Source organism: Phalangium opilio, unplaced genomic scaffold, assembly GCF_054372755.1.
Source record: "Phalangium opilio isolate 3A_F unplaced genomic scaffold, DU_Popi_V2 ptg000105l_1, whole genome shotgun sequence".
Lineage (NCBI taxonomy): Eukaryota > Metazoa > Arthropoda > Arachnida > Opiliones > Phalangiidae > Phalangium > Phalangium opilio.
The window spans coordinates 9,487,903-9,508,567 of NW_028324207.1; the positions used below are offsets into that span (position 1 = coordinate 9,487,903).

At 37.9% G+C, this 20,665-nt stretch overlaps 1 protein-coding gene across 4 annotated transcripts; it reads left to right on the forward strand.

The window, feature by feature from the left end:
• Nucleotides 1–324: 324 nt before the first annotated feature.
• LOC149629876 (uncharacterized) lies at nt 325–10,892 on the forward strand. 4 transcript variants are annotated; one of them, XR_016374369.1, is made up of 9 exons: nt 325–1,656; nt 2,755–2,828; nt 3,222–3,261; nt 4,839–5,039; nt 5,300–5,441; nt 8,426–8,646; nt 8,716–8,978; nt 9,316–9,885; nt 9,947–10,892. XR_016374369.1 is itself a non-coding variant. In XM_089851558.1 (9 exons), exons 2-9 carry the CDS (start codon nt 1,609–1,611, stop codon nt 9,530–9,532), a joined length of 1,206 nt encoding a protein of 401 aa, XP_089707684.1. In that variant the 5' UTR covers nt 325–1,413; nt 1,585–1,608; the 3' UTR covers nt 9,533–10,892. The 4 variants fall into 4 exon arrangements, 1 of the variants encoding a protein (XP_089707684.1); XR_016374370.1 differs by having other exon boundaries at nt 9,316–9,767; nt 10,000–10,892; XM_089851558.1 differs by having other exon boundaries at nt 325–1,413; nt 1,585–1,656; nt 9,316–10,892.
• Nucleotides 10,893–20,665: the final 9,773 nt, after the last annotated feature.

The window sequence follows — 20,665 nt, forward strand, 5'->3', positions numbered from 1 at the left end:
ATTCCATAAACAAAACAGCTTCATATACGTCATGTGACCACACTCCCTCCAATTTTAAATCTAGTAGTCTGTTTTTCGAATTTAGCCCCTTGGAAGCGATTACTCGGTGTAGAAAGCTGTATTCGTATTTAAATCGGTTATTCGAATATCTTTTCGAATAATCGTTTCGTGATTCGAATACTCGTTTTTCTCCAAATGGCAAATTCGATTCGAATTAAACGAATACTATTCGAAAATTCGAGTATTCGCACAGCCCTAACTTTTAGATAATCAGAAGTATATAATACTTCTCTTCGAGAGAAGTGTACCCCAAAGCGGGAAAATTGTATCATGATTCATTGCAACATCATTTTACATTTGGAGCAAGGTTACTAAACCGAATCACATCATACGCGATAAATAGTTCCTTCGTCATTACTCTATGAGCGCATTCGCTTTTGGATTGTTGTCTCACGTCATGACGAGGCTTGTGGGTTGATTGCTTTGGATTTATTACCAAACTGTTGTAGAATTCACCCTAGCACGGTGCGATGTCCATATGAAGTTTGATGAGCAGGGGAGCAAAACAAAAGGGTGAGCCTTGCAAGAATCATGTTGTATTAAAGAGTGTCATACTGCTTTTATTATCGCCTTCTGCATAATGTTATATTTGGTAATGAGAAGGAAACAGGCGATTTGAAATGTTTTGGAAATCCCATGTTTTGAAATTGTCGAAAACAAAGATTTTCTCATTATGTAGAATAATATTACTCTGAAACGAGTTCGGATACGAGTTGTTAACTTAATGATGAATCAAATAATTTTTACCATGAATAGTGATTTTAGAAACTAGCCTCTTTAAATTATGCATTAGTAAGAAAACAGAGACTAAATAGCAGAAACCTAGAAAATATTCATGAGATGCGAGTTCTCTCAAAATCTCATGTTTTAAATAGCGTGATGTTTGACATCATAAATTCTAATTGCTATTTCTCCCTCCGCTTTACATGTAATTAAACCTCAACGATCCGAGTTTTAGTTTGGTCCGTGATACTAGAAAATTTTGACTTCATACCGAGCTGTTCTATAAAATCATTTGCTCGATTGGTGTCTTATCTTTCGATTAGGCTTATTTCGTGAGCACATTATTTTCACGAGATACTCCAATTGGTACAACTTCATTTTTCGTAATTTATTTCAAATTCGTCTACAAAAAGGTAAGTGAAAATATTTAAAAATAACCCGAGCTAAAGCCGTGCACCTTTTTTCAGTGTCATCATCGCTAGAGATTTGTCGTTCGTAATCGAGCTACCCAGTCCCAGTCCCAGTGTTTAGGTGAAGTTTGCTATGACAGTGGGCGTATATGGCCGTTTCATCAAAAGGTTTTAAGGAGCAAATATAGAGATGAACTACGCGTAAATATTTCAAAATATTGTACCTTCTAAGAGTAGACAAAATTCCAGGGTTTACCTCTGGTGCTACCTTGGCACCGGGAGTCTAACGCCTCTGACTCCTGGACTGATTAGCCCCTCATGTTTTTCATGCGTTCTCGTTTTTGGTCTAGAAAATAATTCATTAACTAAGTGCTAATTTATTAATTTTCAGTCAACTCAATTCTCTTGGTGAAAAATGAATGAAACCGTGTATAATCTAACTGTATCATGGCCGGAAGGAAAGGTAAGTCAAAAATTTCCGAAAATGGATGCAATTCTCTAACTTTTTAAGCGAGTTATCGCAAGTGATAACTATCGTCTAAAGGGTTGGTGTCAACCTCGTGCGTTCTATGAGAGCGCGAGATCTGAATAGGCTATTATTTATGTGTGTCATCAAACCTTGAACCATCGCGTTAACGACCTCGTTTACCTGTTCGACCTGTTCCGCGGGGCCGTCGACGCTCCGGTCGCCCAGTACTTCGCACTTGCCTCTGAGACGCGTACCCGTGGCCATCGCCTCAAACTCCGAAAACCTCGCGCCCGCACTCGCCATCGCCAGCACCACTTCACTGCCCGTGTGGTGAATGACTGGAACGCGCTCCCCCCCGCCCTCCTCGACTCTCCTGGCCGAAAGTCGTTTCGACTCGCCGTCTCGACCTGGCTCTCTTCCGTCCCCTAACCGCCAGTGTGTGGGCCCGTGTGTCCATTAGTGTTTTTTTAATTAATTTATTTTGTTGGTTTTTGTTTTTGTTTTCTATCTGTTCATATTGTTCTTTTTTATGTGCTACTATGCTGTTTTTGTTTTTACCATGGAGGGGGGTTGTACCCAAGCCCTGGTGGCTTCACAACCCTATCCCTCGAGTTCCACTAAATAAAATAAATAAAAATCGGTGGATGTCTCGTGAATCCTGCTCGTGCTAATAAAAAACAAGCTGGGCAAATTTATTTTTTACTGTCTTGGTTATAAAGCAAGCGATAACTTATCGACCAGTTTAACCCTTTCGATAAGTTATCACTCTCGTGATAATTAAAAACGGTAAAATTTTAACTTGACCACTCTGTTTTTCGCGAGACATCCGCCGAGTTTCGTTCAAGGTTTGATGACACATAAATAATAGCCTATTTTGATCTGGCGCACTCATAGAACACACGAGGTTGACAACAACCCTTTAGACGATAGTTATCATTTGCGATAACTCGCTTAAAAAGTTAGAGAATTGCCCCAAGTTCACCTTGTTTCGGCTTTGAAATTAACTAATGCACACTGCTTAAAGGCGTGTTTCAAAAGAAAGATGCACTTGCTTAGTGAAAGTTGTATTTTAAAATTTTACGCTTTTTCCAGAAACCTTGGGATTATCCTTACGATTCCGCAATTCGAGTTTGGTATTTCATTTTTGAACACACGAAACGTCTTAGGTAAAGTAGGCCATCAGAGCGAATGAAGGAGGAGTACGAGCCGCATTGTTTAACCCCTCTTGGCCAAATGAATCTGTTTTTCTTTATATTTACCATAACCTGTCAAAAAATGTACAGTCGTACATTGGATTCTGTAAATACCGCTCTTATATATTGTAGGATTATTCATAGAACTGTCTTAGGTTAGAACAGTTTCAGTATTTGTACCGCGCGTGTTAGAGCCGCCACATAGTCGCCAGATATAAGCATTGCCTTAAGTATTTGCAAGGCGGTCGCGATGTGGTCAAAAGTACTTTTCCCGCGTTTGCGAGCATATGGCTCGGGGCTACTCCTTCTTTATACGCTCTTCGTATCATAAGGAAAGGGCATTCCTAATCGTGTTCATATTTAAAGCTTCACCCCTACCATGAACCTAGATGAATGGCTTAACTCTGTAAGTAAGATATTCACAATAAGCACAAAAATATTGAATTTTGTAACAAAGATGTTTCTGTTTCGATGAGTTTGTCCATGTTTTGAGCGAATTCTATAGTTGCATAGCACTCCAAAGAAGAGGGTGTTTTGGGGATATAACAAGAAAACGCTAACGTTATTTTATCTTTCTGAGTTCTTATTGAAAATCTTGATTAAGGGCGACCTTGTTGAGCTTTAACAGATGTCTTCATTGAAAATGTGTAACTGACTAAAAAACGAAGTAGACTTCAAGACAAGAAGCCGTTTGGCCATACTGGCACCCTATGGCAATGAACAAAAGCGATTTGTAAAAGATTTTTAAACGAGCTACAGCATTGCTTGAGCTTCAATATATTAGTAGCTATAGACTACTTGTCTTTTGGTTTTCTCTAACCAGAGAAGCGTGCTTTTGGGAAATTTTGATAGCCCAAATTTGAACCCAAGCATTTTACCATGACGACAATTTTTAAATCGCTTTTCTCTACCAGAAGCACCCTTAAACCTCTGCTTTCTCTACCAGATGAACCATCCTTTTTGCTAGGCACAGTCATCAATCGTAAAACGGCTACGTGAAGTTTTCAGTACCAGGAAAACTTTTCAGTAAAACTTGATGTAGGTGTCTTCCATGAGGGCTAATTGTCGCCATCCGCTGAAGTTGGGGTAAGCAACTTCAGGCATAGAGTGGAAATCTAAATGGTCGCCAAATCTTTATTTTAAAGACTTAAAACTATACTTGTAAAAATGTTGGTGAGAAGCAAAGCAGTAAAAAGCGTACAATAGAGTTTTCACCTGTTTGGGATACACCAAATGTGGATGAGAGGGAAAGTATGACAATGGCCGTAGAGCCTGTGTTAAAAAACGCGACATCAAAGTTACGCCAATAACTATTTAGTTTACTAGTGACTGATGGACTTGCAAACTCGCGACTGAAAGTAGTTCAGACATTTATCCTCCTTGGTTTAACCATAGCCCACTCGAACACGCGCATCACGACGCAAGCTGCTCGCGCTATAGCTAAATTACCGAGATTTGTTTCAAACGTATCTAGTTTTTTGTGCTCCTCTATTGCTTCGATAACCTTACTTAAATCCATATTATACCTTCAAATACCTTTTAAAACATTACCAGCAACTCTGTCCAGACTACAAATACAAATCAAGGAAGTTCTAGCATACACAATAGCAGACGACGGTAACCGCGTAACCGCGAATTTACACAAGACCTACTTTAAGGGAGTGAACAGGCCCAGTATAGCTACGCCAATAAAACGGTCAACAACGACGAAACTCTGATGACTCGCGACTTTTGGCCACTTTCATACTTTTCCTCTCATCCACTTTTGGATACACGTACTCTGCTCATTTATATGTACAGTATGCATTATGGATTCCAAACTTAGCCTAAAATCTGCCAACTAAGTCATATTTTTTTCTCTACTGAACTGGCGTCTAAACGGAATGCCCTGTGGAAGATAACAGATGATAATCCATAATAAGCACTCTTAAAATATATATCCATGCTATACAATTTCCTTCTTACTCAATTGTTCATTTTCAGAACGATTCCATGGATATGGAGCCACAACCTTGCATGAGGGAAACAGATTATATATTTGCTCAGAAAGCTGAGATTGGGTTTGTTCCAATCTGCACAGTTCCATTCATGTACACACATCGAATAATGCTATCAGCAAAAAATCTGACCTTCATCGCTGCTCCAATGGGGGCCTTCGACGATCTTATATCTATTTCGAATGGAGTACGAAAACGTTCTTTCATAACTTTGAGTTCTTTTCCAAATTCCGCTGTAATTAAGGCAAATCGGGGTCAACTTTATTCAAGAAAAAGTAATAGTTTATTCGAGGATTTTTAAAAAGACGCGTTTTCTTCATCGCGCAAAAGCAAGTGTCACGTGGTCATTATTAGAAAAGGTAGCGTTAGAAATGCTAGACCTACAATGGAAACGAAAAAGGGCATAAAATTGTAATCCCGTGAATTTTTACTCAATACCTTTTTCAGATATGGATCGGGTTAGGTTGCGTCATTGGCGTACTGGTGTTGATTGACGTACTGCACATGATGGTGATGGGAACTCGAAAATCAATCATATCCATTGCCTCACAAAAACTCATACAATACTTTGGAGCCATTTTGGGAAATGGTAATGGAAGATCCACATTTTTTAATCACTTCAAATTTTACAATATTCGTTTATTACTAAACCGAGTCCATTGTCTTACGCGTGGTTCTTTATCTCTCCGAGTGACGTATGTCACGGAGAGGTTCTGTAACGATCGTGTGTGTGTGTCTGTTGTTACACCCACGTGGCCGCGTTCGCAGTTTCCAAATCGGACAAACGTGTTCGCCATTTCCGAACTGCTTACACAGTCACGGAAATGGCTCCTCTACTTGAGTTCTCACACCACCATATTCTGGTCTTTGTCCATCCCACACGGACACCAGTCTGTACTTACTGGCTTCTAATCCCCACCAACTTTTGGTCTTCGTCCATCTCACATGGACACCAATCTGTCTCATTGGCTTCTAACTCCATGGTCAAAGTTTGGTTTAAGACATTCGCGGCGATCAGCTAGGGTTACGAGAAACGTCTACCCTCCCTAGGGTGGGTTGTCCACCAAAGGTTTTCGCAATTGCGGTTGTTCTTGCCCTTAACTGTAGTTCGACACCATTATATAATACCTATTTGAGTAAGGCGAAGCAACCGGCGTATGTTTCATTTCAAACGCCAATATTAGTCAAGTCTCTCAAGAATGTTTAATTGTTCTTTATCAAAACGATGTAACGCTCAATAAGGCGAACAACTAACGAAGAAAATATTTAATATTAATTATAATTATTTTAATATTTAAGATAATCTTGTTTCTCAACTCAAAATTAATACGGAAATAGTTAAAAAGCAGTCTATGATTTTGTCTGTGTGTGTCCGTCCATTGTTACACTAGTGCGTCGCGTTAGCAGTTAGCCTTGTGTTGATGTGTTAAGAAATCATACAGAACCTTAATATTCCCTTTTTCCATAATATAAAGTGAATATGTGGAAGTATTTTTCGTAATTATGATGCATTTTGGACTTTTGTAGCTTTAAAGCTCTGTTTCACTTTGATATTCCAAAGATTTTTTTTAATGTTGTTATTTGAAATGGCTGTTTATATATTACTTAAGCTATACTACATCTGTATATAGAATAATCCTTGGTTTAGTGATTTCATAAAGAAAATTAAGACCTAGACTCCGGCGGGTATATCAAGTATTATTCGCAACAGGCTTAGTGAAAAAAAGAGTAAATAATTGAGGCCTGAGGTGAAGTAAACTTTGGGCTTTGATTTTCGTGTCTGAAATGAAGAGATATCAACGGTTCAGAGTGAGCCGAAAGTTAAATACACTCTTAAATAATCAGGTTAAGATTTTATAATAGAAGAAAAGATCATGGTGGCAATTAGAATAGTAAAAGGGCTAATGGTAAACGGGTAGTAGCTAAAGACTTTTTATTCTATTTATGGTGCGCAATGACTATTAGTGCGTCTAGCTTCAATTTAGCTTTGGTGTTATTTAACGTTGAGATTCATGTTGGCAAACTAAGAATATTGTTGAGGTGAGACGAGACGATAGTATTTACACTGCAAACCAGTTGTGAATGTAGCTATCAGAATATACGGTAAACAGCTAAAGCGTAGAATTCATTTCCTGTTCTTTTCCCCATTGACTGATTTCCATGTGTCCAAGATTTATCCTTATTGGATGTAAAATGTTGTCTGCTTTACTGTATATTCGCAATGCTTGGAATACTGCTTCAATATTTCGTAAATTTTTACTTCAAAAAAGAGAAATAATTCCATATCTAGGTTAATAAGTTTGTAGTAGTAGACCTCTTGACTCGGAGAGGTAATATTTTGGTTTTCCCAACTTGTGTTACAATGGAATTGCATTATTTCGTCTAATTTCCATTGAGCTTGTGGGAGAGCTGGCAGAATTAAGATACAGAACCGGATGATTACCAATTGAAAAAATAATCGAAGATCTCGTGGTTTCGTCCGGGTACTGTAGATCTCGTGGTTTCGTCCGGGTACTGTCGATCTCGTGGTTTCGTCCGGGTACTGTAGACCTCGTGGTTTCGTCCGGGTACTGTAGACCTCGTGGTTTCGTCCGGGTACTGTAGATCTCGTGGTTTCGTCCGGATACTGTAGATCTCGTGGTTTCGTCCGGGTACTGTAGACCTCGTGGTTTCGTCCGGGTACTGTCGACCTCGTGGTTTCGTCCGGGTACTGTAGACCTCGTGGTTTCGTCCGGGTACTGTAGATCTCGTGGTTTCGTCCGGATACTGTAGATCTCGTGGTTTCGTCCAGGTACTGTAGATCTCGTGGTTTCGTCCGGATACTGTAGATCTCGTGGTTTCGTCCGGGTACTGTGAACCTCGTGGTTTCGTCCGGGTACTGTAGATCTCGTGGTTTCGTCCGGGTACTGTAGATCTCGTGGTTTCGTCCGGGTACTGTAGATCTCGTGGTTTCGTTCTGGTACTGTTGATCTCGTGGTTTCGTCCGGGTACTGTAGACCTCGTGGTTTAGTCCGGGTACTGTAGATCTCGTGGTTTCGTCCGGGTACTGTAGATCTCGTGGTTTCGTCCGGGTACTGTAAACCTCGCGGTTTCGTCCGGGTACTGTAGACCTCGTGTTTTCGTCCGGGTACTGTAGACCTCGTGGTTTCGTCCGGGTACTGTAGACCTCGTGTTTTCGTCCGGGTACTGTAGACCTCGTGGTTTCGTCCGGGTACTGTAGACCTCGTGGTTTCGTCCGGGTACTGTAGACCTCGTGGTTTCGTCCGGTTACGGCTAAGTAACACGACATCGATTTTAAACAAAAGCAAAAGAATTGGAAATTTATTAAAAATAACTGAATAATTGAAAACATTGTCTCAAAAGGACAGTAGAAGGGTTCTGGGTTGGCGGTAGAATAGGCTCGAAAACGATGTTCTCTTTATATTAAAATAAGCAATTAAAATCTGTGAGGTTTACCATTCTTTGGTGGTAGCATTTATACAATTAAACACGTTAATTTAGCAATTGTCATCATTCTTGTTTTATATAACATGGCAAACATTTTGAGCATGGGCTTAATATCTCCTCATGTAGGGTTCGATATTTCTTCGTCACTGGTGATTCGCTTCAGCGTTGGACCTTTCCTCTTGATAATTGTGGTTCTCGTCAATTTGTTCAACGGAGTCTTGAAAGCCAACTACTCATCTCAGAAAAAAGAAAATATCAACAGTGTATCCGATGCCCTGAGATTATCTGATGACATCCCGATTCGATTACAGCCTGGAACTATAATTGATGATGAAGTTTGTCGACGGGTTAGGATTTTATACTTTCTTCTAAGGAGACTTTTAGAGTGTGTCCTAATAATATTCGAATCATTTCAGACTGAAACTGCAATGAAAAGGCTCTGTGACAGGGTGTGGGGGCAAAAACACGAATACCCCGATAAAGAAAAACTATCAAGTGGAGAGGAAGTTTGGTTTGCGGATATATCTGTTTTACAGATTTCGAGTATTTACTCAAAGATTTTGAACAAACCCATTCTTCTGGATCTTCACCTTGGTTCTGATAAGTACTTTGAGAAACCGATGGTTTTTCTCGCAAAATGGCCAACGAATCCTGAAGCTCTGAAGTATATAAACCGAAGGTTGGTTTCCTTTCTATCCTAGTTCAGTAATACACTTTGTGCTAATGTTTTTCATCGAGGACATTAAAAACGGAGAAACTGTTATCCCGTCTAATAACGGTTTCAATTAGCTGTTTTTTATTAAAGACTAGAAGCATAGACACCCGGCGTTTTTACGAGTGAGTTCAAGTGAGCTCATCGTAAAACACACTAGATATCACTTGAAGAATTAGTGAAGCCGTGTTTACACTGAAACGTACAGATGAATAAATGCTCAAATATTTATATCGACACTAATGAGGCAACAAGGGTTTCACCTGATTAGAGAACTTTAATTATTATCCTTTCATGATTACAGATTGCGGGCTTTCTTGGAAACTGGCCAATTGACACCTTGGCTACGCTCCCTCAAGAGAGACTACCACATCGTATATGAACATTCGGAGAATGAGAATGAAGTACATGTACTCAAGTTCAAGGACATCGCAGCCAAGTTGGCAATGTGGGCGGCAATGCTTGGAGTCGCTTCTTTCGTCTTCACCATGGAGATGCTGATAATGTTCATGTTTCATTAAAAACTGAACGTATTCATTATGATGCGAACAATATAAGACTGTAAAAGAGGGGCTTTTAAAACAGATGTTCAAATCTGAGATTATTTCAAAAACAGGAAGATACGCGATGCTTAGTCTTAAACATTTGGTTCTAGCTAAGTATTGATGATAAAATCCGAAGCAGAGTTAACCTGCATATGAGACATTTGGTTTTTTTAACAATTAGCCTATTGTTATAGAAAGAATCTAACCTTAAGTAAGCGAAGCCTTATTGATAACCAAGTAGAGCTCGGAATTATCCATCCATTATCCACAAATTGGTGGATAACCGATTATTTATAAACAAAGTTGTTGATTATAACACGATTTAACATGTAAGTTCTGTGGATATTTTTCGAGTATGGATAAAGATAAAATAACGTGGATAATAAATAGATAATGCCGAGCTCTATAACCATGCAAGAATGACAAATATCGCATCTTCGTAGTGGCGCTAGGCCCGAACTCGGGCTTTGTCCATTTGGCTTCTTGACACGAGGGAAATAACCCAAGAGGGTGGCTTCTGGCCGCCTGTGTTGGTTTCATTGCAAGTTATTAATGAAATGGTCCATACCAATAGAAGGCTCCTCATCTATAAATTAAAATTACTATAAAAATGCCTTAGTGCACAATGACTAGAAAATACAACATATAAGAGAACAAGATAATATGACTGAAGTCCAGATATTAAAATTTCTCTGTTTAAAGACATGATTATAAATCATCCATTATTTGAAAAAATACTTATCTTCGTTTTTTCACTAAATTCCGGTTTGCCCAAAATATTTTATCATGAAGTCTTCATTATTTTCAAAAAAGCACGTGAGAAGACAAGAGTTTTTATTTTACAATAAAAACTCCTTTTTTCTCTTGGTACTACTGGGACACTCAAAATAAGTGTTTTACTTGTCTGTTCGGTCCCGAATAGTAAAGTTATGTCACTTCCATGATTTTATCCCTTCAAATCATTCATCAATGAATTAGAGAATATCTCTAAAACTAAACGAAGGGAATATAACCAAAGCACGTAATTTAATTACTCACCGTCATAATCTAAACTTAACCAACGTGTTTAATTTTAGTGTTAAACGTAATGATAAAGTAGATGTCACTGCAAGCAACAAATATTGCTGATGTTATCTAATAACTAAATGGAAAATAACCAAATAATTACTAAATGTCTCTAAATGTAATTGTGGAAAAATAAAGACTACCCTAAATATGTCTGAGTCAAATTTATTTTAATATTAATAAAACCTTGTCTTAGTGGGCAAAGACAAGAAAAAGCAAAAGAAAATGTCATGATTATAAAACATCAATTATTTAAAAAAATACTTATCTTAGTTTTTTTCACCAAAATTCCATTTGTTCAAAATATTTGATCATGAAAATTTCCATTATTGTCGCAAGAGTCCGTGTGAGGACAGAGTATAAATTTTATGTTACTTCTTGATATTGAAACCAAAGGATGAAACTTAATCTTTCATCATGATTTTCGGAACGATAAGACCGTGGGTCCATTGGTTCCCTTATTTGTAGCGACGACTCAAAATGATTTATAAATCAATCATTTAAAATTTTAATAAAAGGCATTAAAAATCGTTTGATATAATATCGTATGTATTGGAAACTACCAGTTTTTAAAGTTGAGGCTCAAGCAATTTTGGTAAGAAGGACATTTGCTATTTTATGATGAACACTCTGCAGACATTGTATGGCAAACGTAACTGGACACAGCCGATGTGTATAAATTACACATAGATAACTACTTGATGTCACATATTGGAAACATTTTTTCCACCACTACACTAGTTTGGCGAAGACAAGCAATTTGTAATGCAATGTAAACCCATAAGGTTTACATAGCCTTATCTTCTAAACAAGAGCTAATAAAGCCAGGATCGTTATGTGGAATAAAGGCTCTTTCAGACGATCCAACATTTTGACTCAGCTTGATGCGTCAACTTGAGTTGAATCAACTAGTTGGATCGTGTGAATAGACGCTGGATGAGTTCACACACCAAAAAAGTTGGCTAGGAAAAATTGGATCAGTGATCCAATTTTTGCTGACTCAACTTTTTAAGTTCATTTCTCCAGCCAATCAAAATGAATTACAAAAAAAAGCCTTTTTCGCGGCTTATTTCGTAAGTGCCATGGTAGGTGGCGCTTAAAAAGTTCCATTTGACGGTAAAAGTTTAGTCGTGTGAATAGAAAGGATTTACTTCACTTTTCCCTTCAAAGGTTCAAGGGAAAGTTGATACAACTTTTTGACACATCGAGCTGAGTCAAAAAGTTGAATCGTCTGAATGAGCCTTAAGACTATATAGCACCGAGGCTAAATACGAATGAATGAAGTGAAAATGACGCCATGAATAGCGATTGCACTAGCCTGCCTCTGTACCGACTGCCTAAGTGAGGCTAGAATGCGAAAAGAAGGCCAGACAATATTCAAGAGAAGCGAGAATCAACTCAAATCTGGAGTTTTGAAATTTTCTCGCGTGTTGTACGATAATAACCTGGCTTTAAAATCCTGATTGCTATCTTTCCTTTCGCTTAACATGCAAATGAGTTTGATTGTGGGATAGGTATTTCGTAAAAATTAGTGCTACAGTATCTAGCTGCTAAACGGTACTGTAATGGTCGAAAGTACAGAAAGATATTTTCGTAGTGTTTTATATAAAATCACGTTTTTTACTTATCAAGTATCGTTGAAGACTAATTTCTTTGAATTTAACTTTGCGATTTTCCTTCACAATTAAACCAGGAGGATTCAGGTGAGTTTAAAACGAAATAGATTCTATTTCTGAGATCGGTGCTGTTTTTTTTGAAAACATGAAACCGAGTTAAAATTTTCGTGTCTTAGCTTAGTTGATGAATTTCAAAATAATGGTTCTTCCAAGTACAAAAGTTAGATTGTTTTATTTTAAACTGTAAAATCCACAACGTCTAGTGCACATGAAAAGTTTTTTAGCATAATTATTGAAAGGCTAAAATTTCAGTTAACTATTATAGTGTCATTTTCATACCCCTGATGATGGTTTAATAGTTTAGCGAAACTGGTCGAGATTTTTTTACGAGTGTCACGGAGAGGTATTATATTGGACTTGTCTGTCTGGCACCGTGTTTGAAGTTTGACAATCGGAGCAAACGTGGCCTCAAATGTCTTAGAGCATTCGCGGTTAACAGTAATTTGGCAATCATTATCATGCCATTATTCGTTTATCGGTTATAACCCGCCAGTTCTTCCATCTCTCTAGTCGGAATACGTCATTCGCGCCTGTATGACCTATCCTCACGGGATCCAATGGGAAAGTGCAGAGCAATGACTAGCATGAATGGGGTGGGGTTTACTTGTCCACTGACACCGGCGTAAGAATAGAAGCGTAAATCTCGCGACTCATGCCTTCTTATATAAATCACTTCTTGATCACATTAATGGTTTAAAGGGACACTATTGGCAAAAATTAAGTATTTTTATTCTGATTCCTTATGTTAAAATATGCCGCCTTGAATTTTTTCAGATTTTTTGAAGCGCTATTTACAGTATTAAACAATATTTGAAGTTTTGTATCCAAAACATGCATTTGAATTTTGATAAAGCGACCTACCGGCCAATCAGCGCCCGCGATTTATAAGAGTCAACCCCCAAAGGTTTTCTCGGGCGAGTCTCATTTGCGTCGTCTGCATTATGTTCAGAAATATGTATTCTACTTTTTAGCACTCGAAAGAAAGACGCGTTTTCGATTGTTTAACGATAAGCGGATTAGAAACTTTAGTAATTAGCAGGTTTACGCTTTTATACGTTTCACTTAAACTCAAATTACTCTCGTAATCTTATTATATTAAAATGTGGCGGGTCGTATTTTGTTGTATATCTTGAGTGTCTAGTTATTAGCCTTTGGAATGGGAAGATCTGTGCTCTTAGATTATTGTTACTATTATTTTTTGTGATCTTCGAGATGGAAAAAATTAAAAACCCATCTTTTACACCTCAGCAGAGTCAAGCTGCAACACAATTACTATCCTCCTCAAACTTTAGCAGACGACGGGCCCCGCGGAGTCACTGGTAACGAGCCCACTCTGAAAAAATACTTATTTCCCGCCCTGCTTTTCCTGTTTGAAGCAGACAACATACCACTTAATATTTTCTAACCCTCACGGGATTGGCTGATTTGGCTCTATCCCTAAAGAGGTTTTTATTGGCCGGTAGGTAAGTGCGCTAAAATCGAGACCCATTGCTAAGCCTAACAAATTTTAAAAAATTTAATTTTCATTGAAAAAATTGTTTGAAAAATCAGAAAAAAATTTGAGGCTTCATATTTAATTGAAACGAACCAGGAAAAAATAAAACATGGCACTAAGATTTTCAGCTGAGAGTCTCCCTTTAATCAAAAAAATTTCTTAAACCCAATGTGGTTTAAATCCCTTTTAAAACCGTTAAGTTCCGTTCGAGGTCCGATTTTTGTCGAGACTTAGGCATCAACCTGGATAAAATTAGTAGCCAGCCTTAGTACTAAACTTAATGGTGCAGAAACCCGGGAAGGTCCGATTCATTCAAATACATTATAAATAGAGTAATGAATTTTTCTCGTGTTTACTGTCATGCTTAGTTTTATAATTTCACCCTTGACCATATTGTTATTTTTAAGGTTGGGTTTTATGCTAATTTTAGTACACAAACCATATTTGAACCATTTTCAGAATATTATTAACGCAATTATCTTGATGAAAGATGCAAGAAAACGTGAGTGATATTTTGGTGAGATGGCGCCTAAAACAGGTAAGTTATAAATATGCGAAAATGTATGGTATATTTGGTTTAATTGGATATGGAGCTAATTGAACTTTTTATTTATAAAAAAATTATAAAATGGACGATTACTGTATCTTGTTTAGTGTTAACGCATTAATTTTAAAATTGAATTCGTTTTCTAGTCACCTATGACTTTCCCATACGATTCCATATTTCGATTTTTTTTTTACATTTTTGAAAACACCAAACGCATCAGGTAAGATAGACCATCGGTAAACCCTTTTATCAAAAGCGAATCTAAGAGGAGTACAATTCTAAGCTTGACAAACTCTTTCGAAACTTGAGCCCCAGAGGGAAACTGTAGTTTAAAAACTAAAAGAAAAAGTGGACCCCATCCATGGTATAATGTCCAATCCCATTGATTTGAAATCTGCCATTCCGCATAATTTCCATAATACTTTGTTGTATTTCGTTGGAATGGCATTTCTGCCCAATGGGAGGATACCAGTTTTTCCCCCCACTTCAAAATTGGAAAGAGAATGTAACGCAAGAACAAAATGAGGGAAAAATTAATGGCCGACCCCTCTGAAGAATACCTTTATAAATTCAGAAAGAAAATTTTATCCGAACCCATAAGACGTTCCCTTAACAAAAACTACGAAAATTTGTACAAGTACTATGAAGCAAAGTTTGTCTTTGTAAAATTTAATCTTGCCTCATATTTGGACTTTTATTAACCTCGTATTAGAGGGATACTCCTGCTTAGTTTGCTCTTGGTGTTATTAAAAATGCGCATCCCTAATTGAGTTTACTTTAAAAGATTCATCCCATGTACAACCATTGAAGAATGTTGTAGATCAGTAAATGTTATATCTATTCTATGCACAACAGCGCAATGTTTTTAAAGAAAAGGACCACCACTTTTGCATGTTAATTTGAAATCAAAGGGTCTAAAATTTGCGAGTAGTTTGTGTTTTAGAATTAATTTTAGATAATTATAAATTTAAAACCAAATTAGAAATGGAAAGAAATGAGGTGCCATTTCATATTTTTTAAGAACTGTGACGTTATTCGCAAATGGCGTTTTATTCGTCAACGTCGTTTCGCGGTCACGTGATGACGCTACTGAATTATTATTGTTTTTTATCGAAAGGTAGACAATATACGCCCCTTAGTATAAGATTTGAGATGATTGGATGTTTGGTTACCTCGTGAGTGTCAGTTAGGTGTAGTTTCATACATTTAAAGTTTCTGCGAAGCTAGTGCTTAATTTTTTTTCTAGTTTGTTTACTAACGTATCTAGGCGTACAATTAAGTATTTGAATTTGCCTTCTTGTTCAAATGCTTCTTTTCAGAACGACTCAATGAGATTGACGCCATTACCTTACGGAATCCATGGAAATTATATGATTCATGTACCGCGTTACACAGTCCCATTTATGTACACCAGTCAAAGACTTATTTCCGCAAAGAACCTGACGTTCGACGCAGTTCCAATAGGAGCCTTCGACGATTTAAAAACTATTTCGATTGGAGTAAGAAAAAACTTTCTTTACTTTACCGTCATAATTAAGACAACGCGTTCAGCTAAATTCTGGCAAAAGCCACGATCTCTTACGAATAATCAATTTTACTCAACGAGCCACGAACCAAACAGTGGGTCCTTGTCCTAGCTCTTTTTACGAAGACATACCACTCTCCTACAATTCGGTTTGTCAGCAGATTAGTTTTATTTTCAATGTTGAAGCACAAACTGTGTATAGAATATCATTCTTATAATCACACAGATTCTACTGTATAAAGGGAACTCTTACTATAGAAAAAGGAAAGTTAAAACAAATTAAAAAAACATTTATGTGTGGTTTCAGGGATAGATTAAATTTAAGAAGTACGAATGGAGAACAGAGTAATGTGGGCGCGTGTCAAAGTCCCGGACCCCCTTCCACGGGAGGGAGGGTATGAAGAGTAATTACGTATTTTTCGCCACCGTCCCCGTCAGCAACGTCATCAAAACGTAAATTATGTGAGCCAATAAGATAATTTAAACTTTTCGTTACGTACTGGAGGGAGGGAAGGGCTCTATACTGGGTGTTCTATGAGTCGGAATAACTGAAGTAAATACTAACCGTTCTCCATTCCTACTTCTAAAATTAAATCTATCCCCGGTGGTTTCCATTGTTTATAAATAGGAACTTGACGTAATGTTTGGCCTACTGATAAATATTCTAGAAGGGCCTACCGACCCTGTAAAATTTTCAAAACACCGTGACCCCTTTTTTAAATTCTCTGTTATGTAATTCATAATAGTGAACATACCTTGTCCTTGTATACCTCTTTCAGATATGGATCGGGTTGGCTTGTGTCATTAGTGTATTGGTGGCAGTTGATTTACTAAGCATGCTGGTGATGGGAACCCGAAAATCAATGATATCTGTTGCCTCTGAAAAATTTGTTCTATATTTTGGAGCCGTTTTGGGAAAAGGTAAAGACAGGCCCGCATTATTTTATTAATCATTTGATCTTTCAAAAGACACACGTGACAGTTGATGCTCGCTTCTCTGCAAGCAAGTTGCGCATCGCTATTGCTTTATTTGTTGATTTCATGCTTGACGAGTTGATGAAAACAGGGCTTAACACGATTTTTTTTGAAAACATCATATAATAAAGAACATTTATTCTATTGATATATTTCAGTTAATTTATTTTATTTGCTTGAGATTTGACCATATTCTTTGAAAAAAAGGTATTTGTTATCAAACTTACTTGAAGTAGGCCTAAAAGCGATATTTGCGTTATAGAATTAACTCTCTCAAATTGTTTTTTACAATATCAATATCAATATTAAAATCATAAAAACTAATTGTTCAAGAGCAGTTATTTCTTAAATCGGGGTGTTTGAACTTTAACCACCTGGTTTTCCCACGATCAGATGTTGGGGTCCGAAGACTGTTCACGAGTCGAACTGAGCGAGCTCTTTAAAAGCTCGGCTCGGCTCGGGTTGAAACAACTGTGGCTTGACTCGACTCGAGCCGAGCTGGCTTGGTTAACAAATACATGTATAAGAAAATTTGCTACTAAAAACATAAGACTTGGTAACGACTCGAAATGCTATCCCATGATAAGAAATGTAGGCATTGTGGTTCAGTAAAAGCCGCTCGGTAAAAAGTGAAGTAATCGTTATATGTTCATAGTTAGAAGCGAGAAAAGGTAAATTTTCCCATGCTATAATTTACGTAAAAATTCCACGGAACGCTATTGGTAGAGAGAAAAAGGCTCAGTGGAAAACACTATTTAGTGACTAAGCTCGCGAATCTTAGTGGCTCGATGTCTGTCGCCTTGGCTTGGCTCGACCCTGAAAAGTTCGCACGTTAATTAATCGAGCCCCAAATACACCCAACCAACAAATAAACCAGATGGCTTGGTCTAGTCTCCATTTAAGGGATAGGATCACGTGACTAACAAAGTTGACTCTAGTACCATCTGTCATTGAGCGACGAAAATAAATCTCTTATTTTTCTGATTGGTTTAAAGTCTGACACTTGGGGTAAAACAGGTTCTGCGCATGGCAAAAACAAGCAAATCAGGTTATCCCTTCTTCGCCTCAAAACCCGAGAACAAGTTCTGAGCCGTTATAAAAATTCAAAAGATTTGTTGGTTAGGTCTATTGTCGGCTCGGCTCTAACTCGTGAACTTTAGATGCGGTTTAAAAACCCGGATGTTCCGTCTAGCAGACGATAGTGCAAAGATACTAACAATGTTTTCAAACACTATATTTTATTACGCAATTTTTGCTTCCCTTAGGGTTCGATATTCCTTCTTCAAAGGCGATTCGCTTCAGCGTTGGACCTTTCCTCTTGATAATTGTCATTCTCGTCACTTTGTTCAACGGAGTCTTGAAAGCGAACTTTTCATCTCAAAAGAGAGAAAACATCAACGGTGTACTGGATTTCTTAAAAGTATCAGATGAGACCGAAATTCGATTTTATCCTGAAACAGTTCGTGAAGTTTGTGAATCGGTTGGGCTTTACAAATTCAATCATTTTTAGCCACATCGTAGTCTACGATGAGGCTCTTAAGCAAGTAGTCCACTAAGCCTTGTGAAACCGTATCGTTAACGTAACGTCACATATCCAAATACGAACAGAACGCCATCTGATAACGATTCTTAAACGATGCTTTCGGACTTAGGTAATGGGCGCCCTCTTTCGGATGATTTACGAACTTAAAACGGTAACGATACGGTTTCGCAAGGCTAAGTGGACTACTTGCTTTAGTTTGACCCGAGCCGTAGTAGTAGTAGTGGTAGTGGTAGTGGTAGTAGTAGTAGTGGGGGTAGTGGTAGTAGTAGTAGTGGCCGGGGTTGTCGCTTTCGTTATCTTTAGATTTTAGCTTAAAAGGAACTCGATAGTACCTCAACCCACACATAAGGATAACTGAGCTCGGTTAGAGATTTTATTTTAATTTAAACTTTGTCTTGGTAGCAGCCGGGAATCGAACCCGAGGTCGCTCACGCAGTAGTAAGACATTCTACCACTGAGCCATAGAGACTTGATAGAAACTACGAGCTTTTATCGTTTAGTTTTATCTCTAAAATGTCGGAGTGATGTGGGGTGGGGTACCTTTTAATCTGTGGGGTCGGATACTTTTGAATTTTTATCTGAGTGGTCGGACACTTCTGACTTTTATTTTAGGGTCTCTGAATTTTTTTTTAGTTTTATTTATGTGCTAATTAAATAGATAACGATGTGGCTACTATTAAGGCCCTTGAGCCTTCTTGTTCTTCTTAAAATGTTTCTTTCCTAATAATATTCCAATCATTTCAGAGAGACCGTGAAATGAAAATTCTTTGTGACCGAGTAAAAAGAAACGCATACGTACGCTTTGATCCTAATAAACTAGCTGAAGGAAAAGAAGTTTGGCTTGGGGATCTGCACACCATCATGGAGGCATACACGACCGGATCCTTGTTCGAACGAAGGCATTTTCACCTAAGTACGGCGAAGTACTTGCAGGAACCGTACGTGTTTCCAACGGATAGCGGAATGAATCCGAAAGTTCGCGAGTACATCAACCGAAGGTTGGTTTGTTTACTACACAGTCATAGTCTGTATGATACTCTTTTTACCCCTCCGACGGTGACGTCAAGGGGAGGTATTACACTGGACGTGTGTTTGTCTGCGTTCGCAGTTGCCAAATTGGAGAAGATGTTTTCCATTATTATTATTGTTGTTAGGGTAAAGATATACGCGGCGATCGGTTAGGGTTACGAGAAACGTCTAGCCTCCCGATTGCAGGGCTTCCACCAAAGGTTCACGCAATTGCGGCTTTTCCTATAATTTGCTATGAATCAATCGCCTTATATACCCTTAATTTACCAAAATTGTGAAAATGGTGTTTGCTAGAAGTCAAACGTTATTTTTGTAATAACGTTTCTTAAAACGACTTAACTAGAACTGAGGTATACGGACGATTAAAATAACTAATATAAATTATGTCTAATTCATTATTTAGAAAAACCTCTTAAGTGGGTATCGACTCGGAGAGGTTTATTTTAGATTCCCAACTTGTTCATTTGCATATAGTGGTCGGCATTTGGATTGGATAATATCTGTTTGTTTTATCTTTATCCATAATTTGAAATTATCCACGGGAAGTCCATGATTAATGCAATGTAATCACGAATAATTATCTGATTATTATCCATGGATAACTGATTAATCAAAATTCTGTGGATTATCTTGTCCAAACGCCGACCACTATGATTTTGAACGGTTTCCTAACAACTATATAAATCAATTGAAAACTATTATCAAAGATAATTGGAAGTTTTTCCGCGTGAAACATAGTGTTTAGTGAGATTTGTCTATGATATGCTCCTTAACTATCATATAGCAGCAAGAATTAATAATGAGGTTTAGAAAAGTTATTTAACCTGGCACTAAGAAGGCCAGAAAGGACACTCGTGCGGGATATGTACGATAATGAAGAAGTGAAACAATAGGGGCTAAAAAGCGAGCATGAGATAAAAATTTATTTAATAGACACCATACCCAAAGTTCTGAGCGAGGCTGATAAATATTAACTTAACAGTAAGACTGGCAGCTTAAGTCTTTAGAAGGAAAGTTATCCTCTAGCACCATGGCTAAACCACCGCGCGCCACCATCGTTAAACCAAGACACAATCACGTGCTTTAGAGGAAGCAGAGCCTATTTATCCTTTTCAGTGGCTTCAACTAGAGTTCGTTCTGGTGGAGTCACCAAATAAGTGTTTACTTTAATAAATCGAAATCGGAATGATGGGGATGAAAAGCCCCGAACACACGGTATTCCTGTCGCCATACATTGCCAAAGCAATGCTAGAG

Coding starts and splice junctions, on each gene's coding strand:
- LOC149629876 (XM_089851558.1), top strand. CDS start 1,609: ATGAATGAAACCGTGTATAATCTAACTGTATCATGGCCGGAAGGAAAG. Junction 2,829..3,221: donor GAACACACGAAACGTCTTAG/GTAAAGTAGGCC, acceptor TCATATTTAAAG/CTTCACCCCTACCATGAACC. Junction 8,979..9,315: donor CTGAAGTATATAAACCGAAG/GTTGGTTTCCTT, acceptor TCATGATTACAG/ATTGCGGGCTTTCTTGGAAA.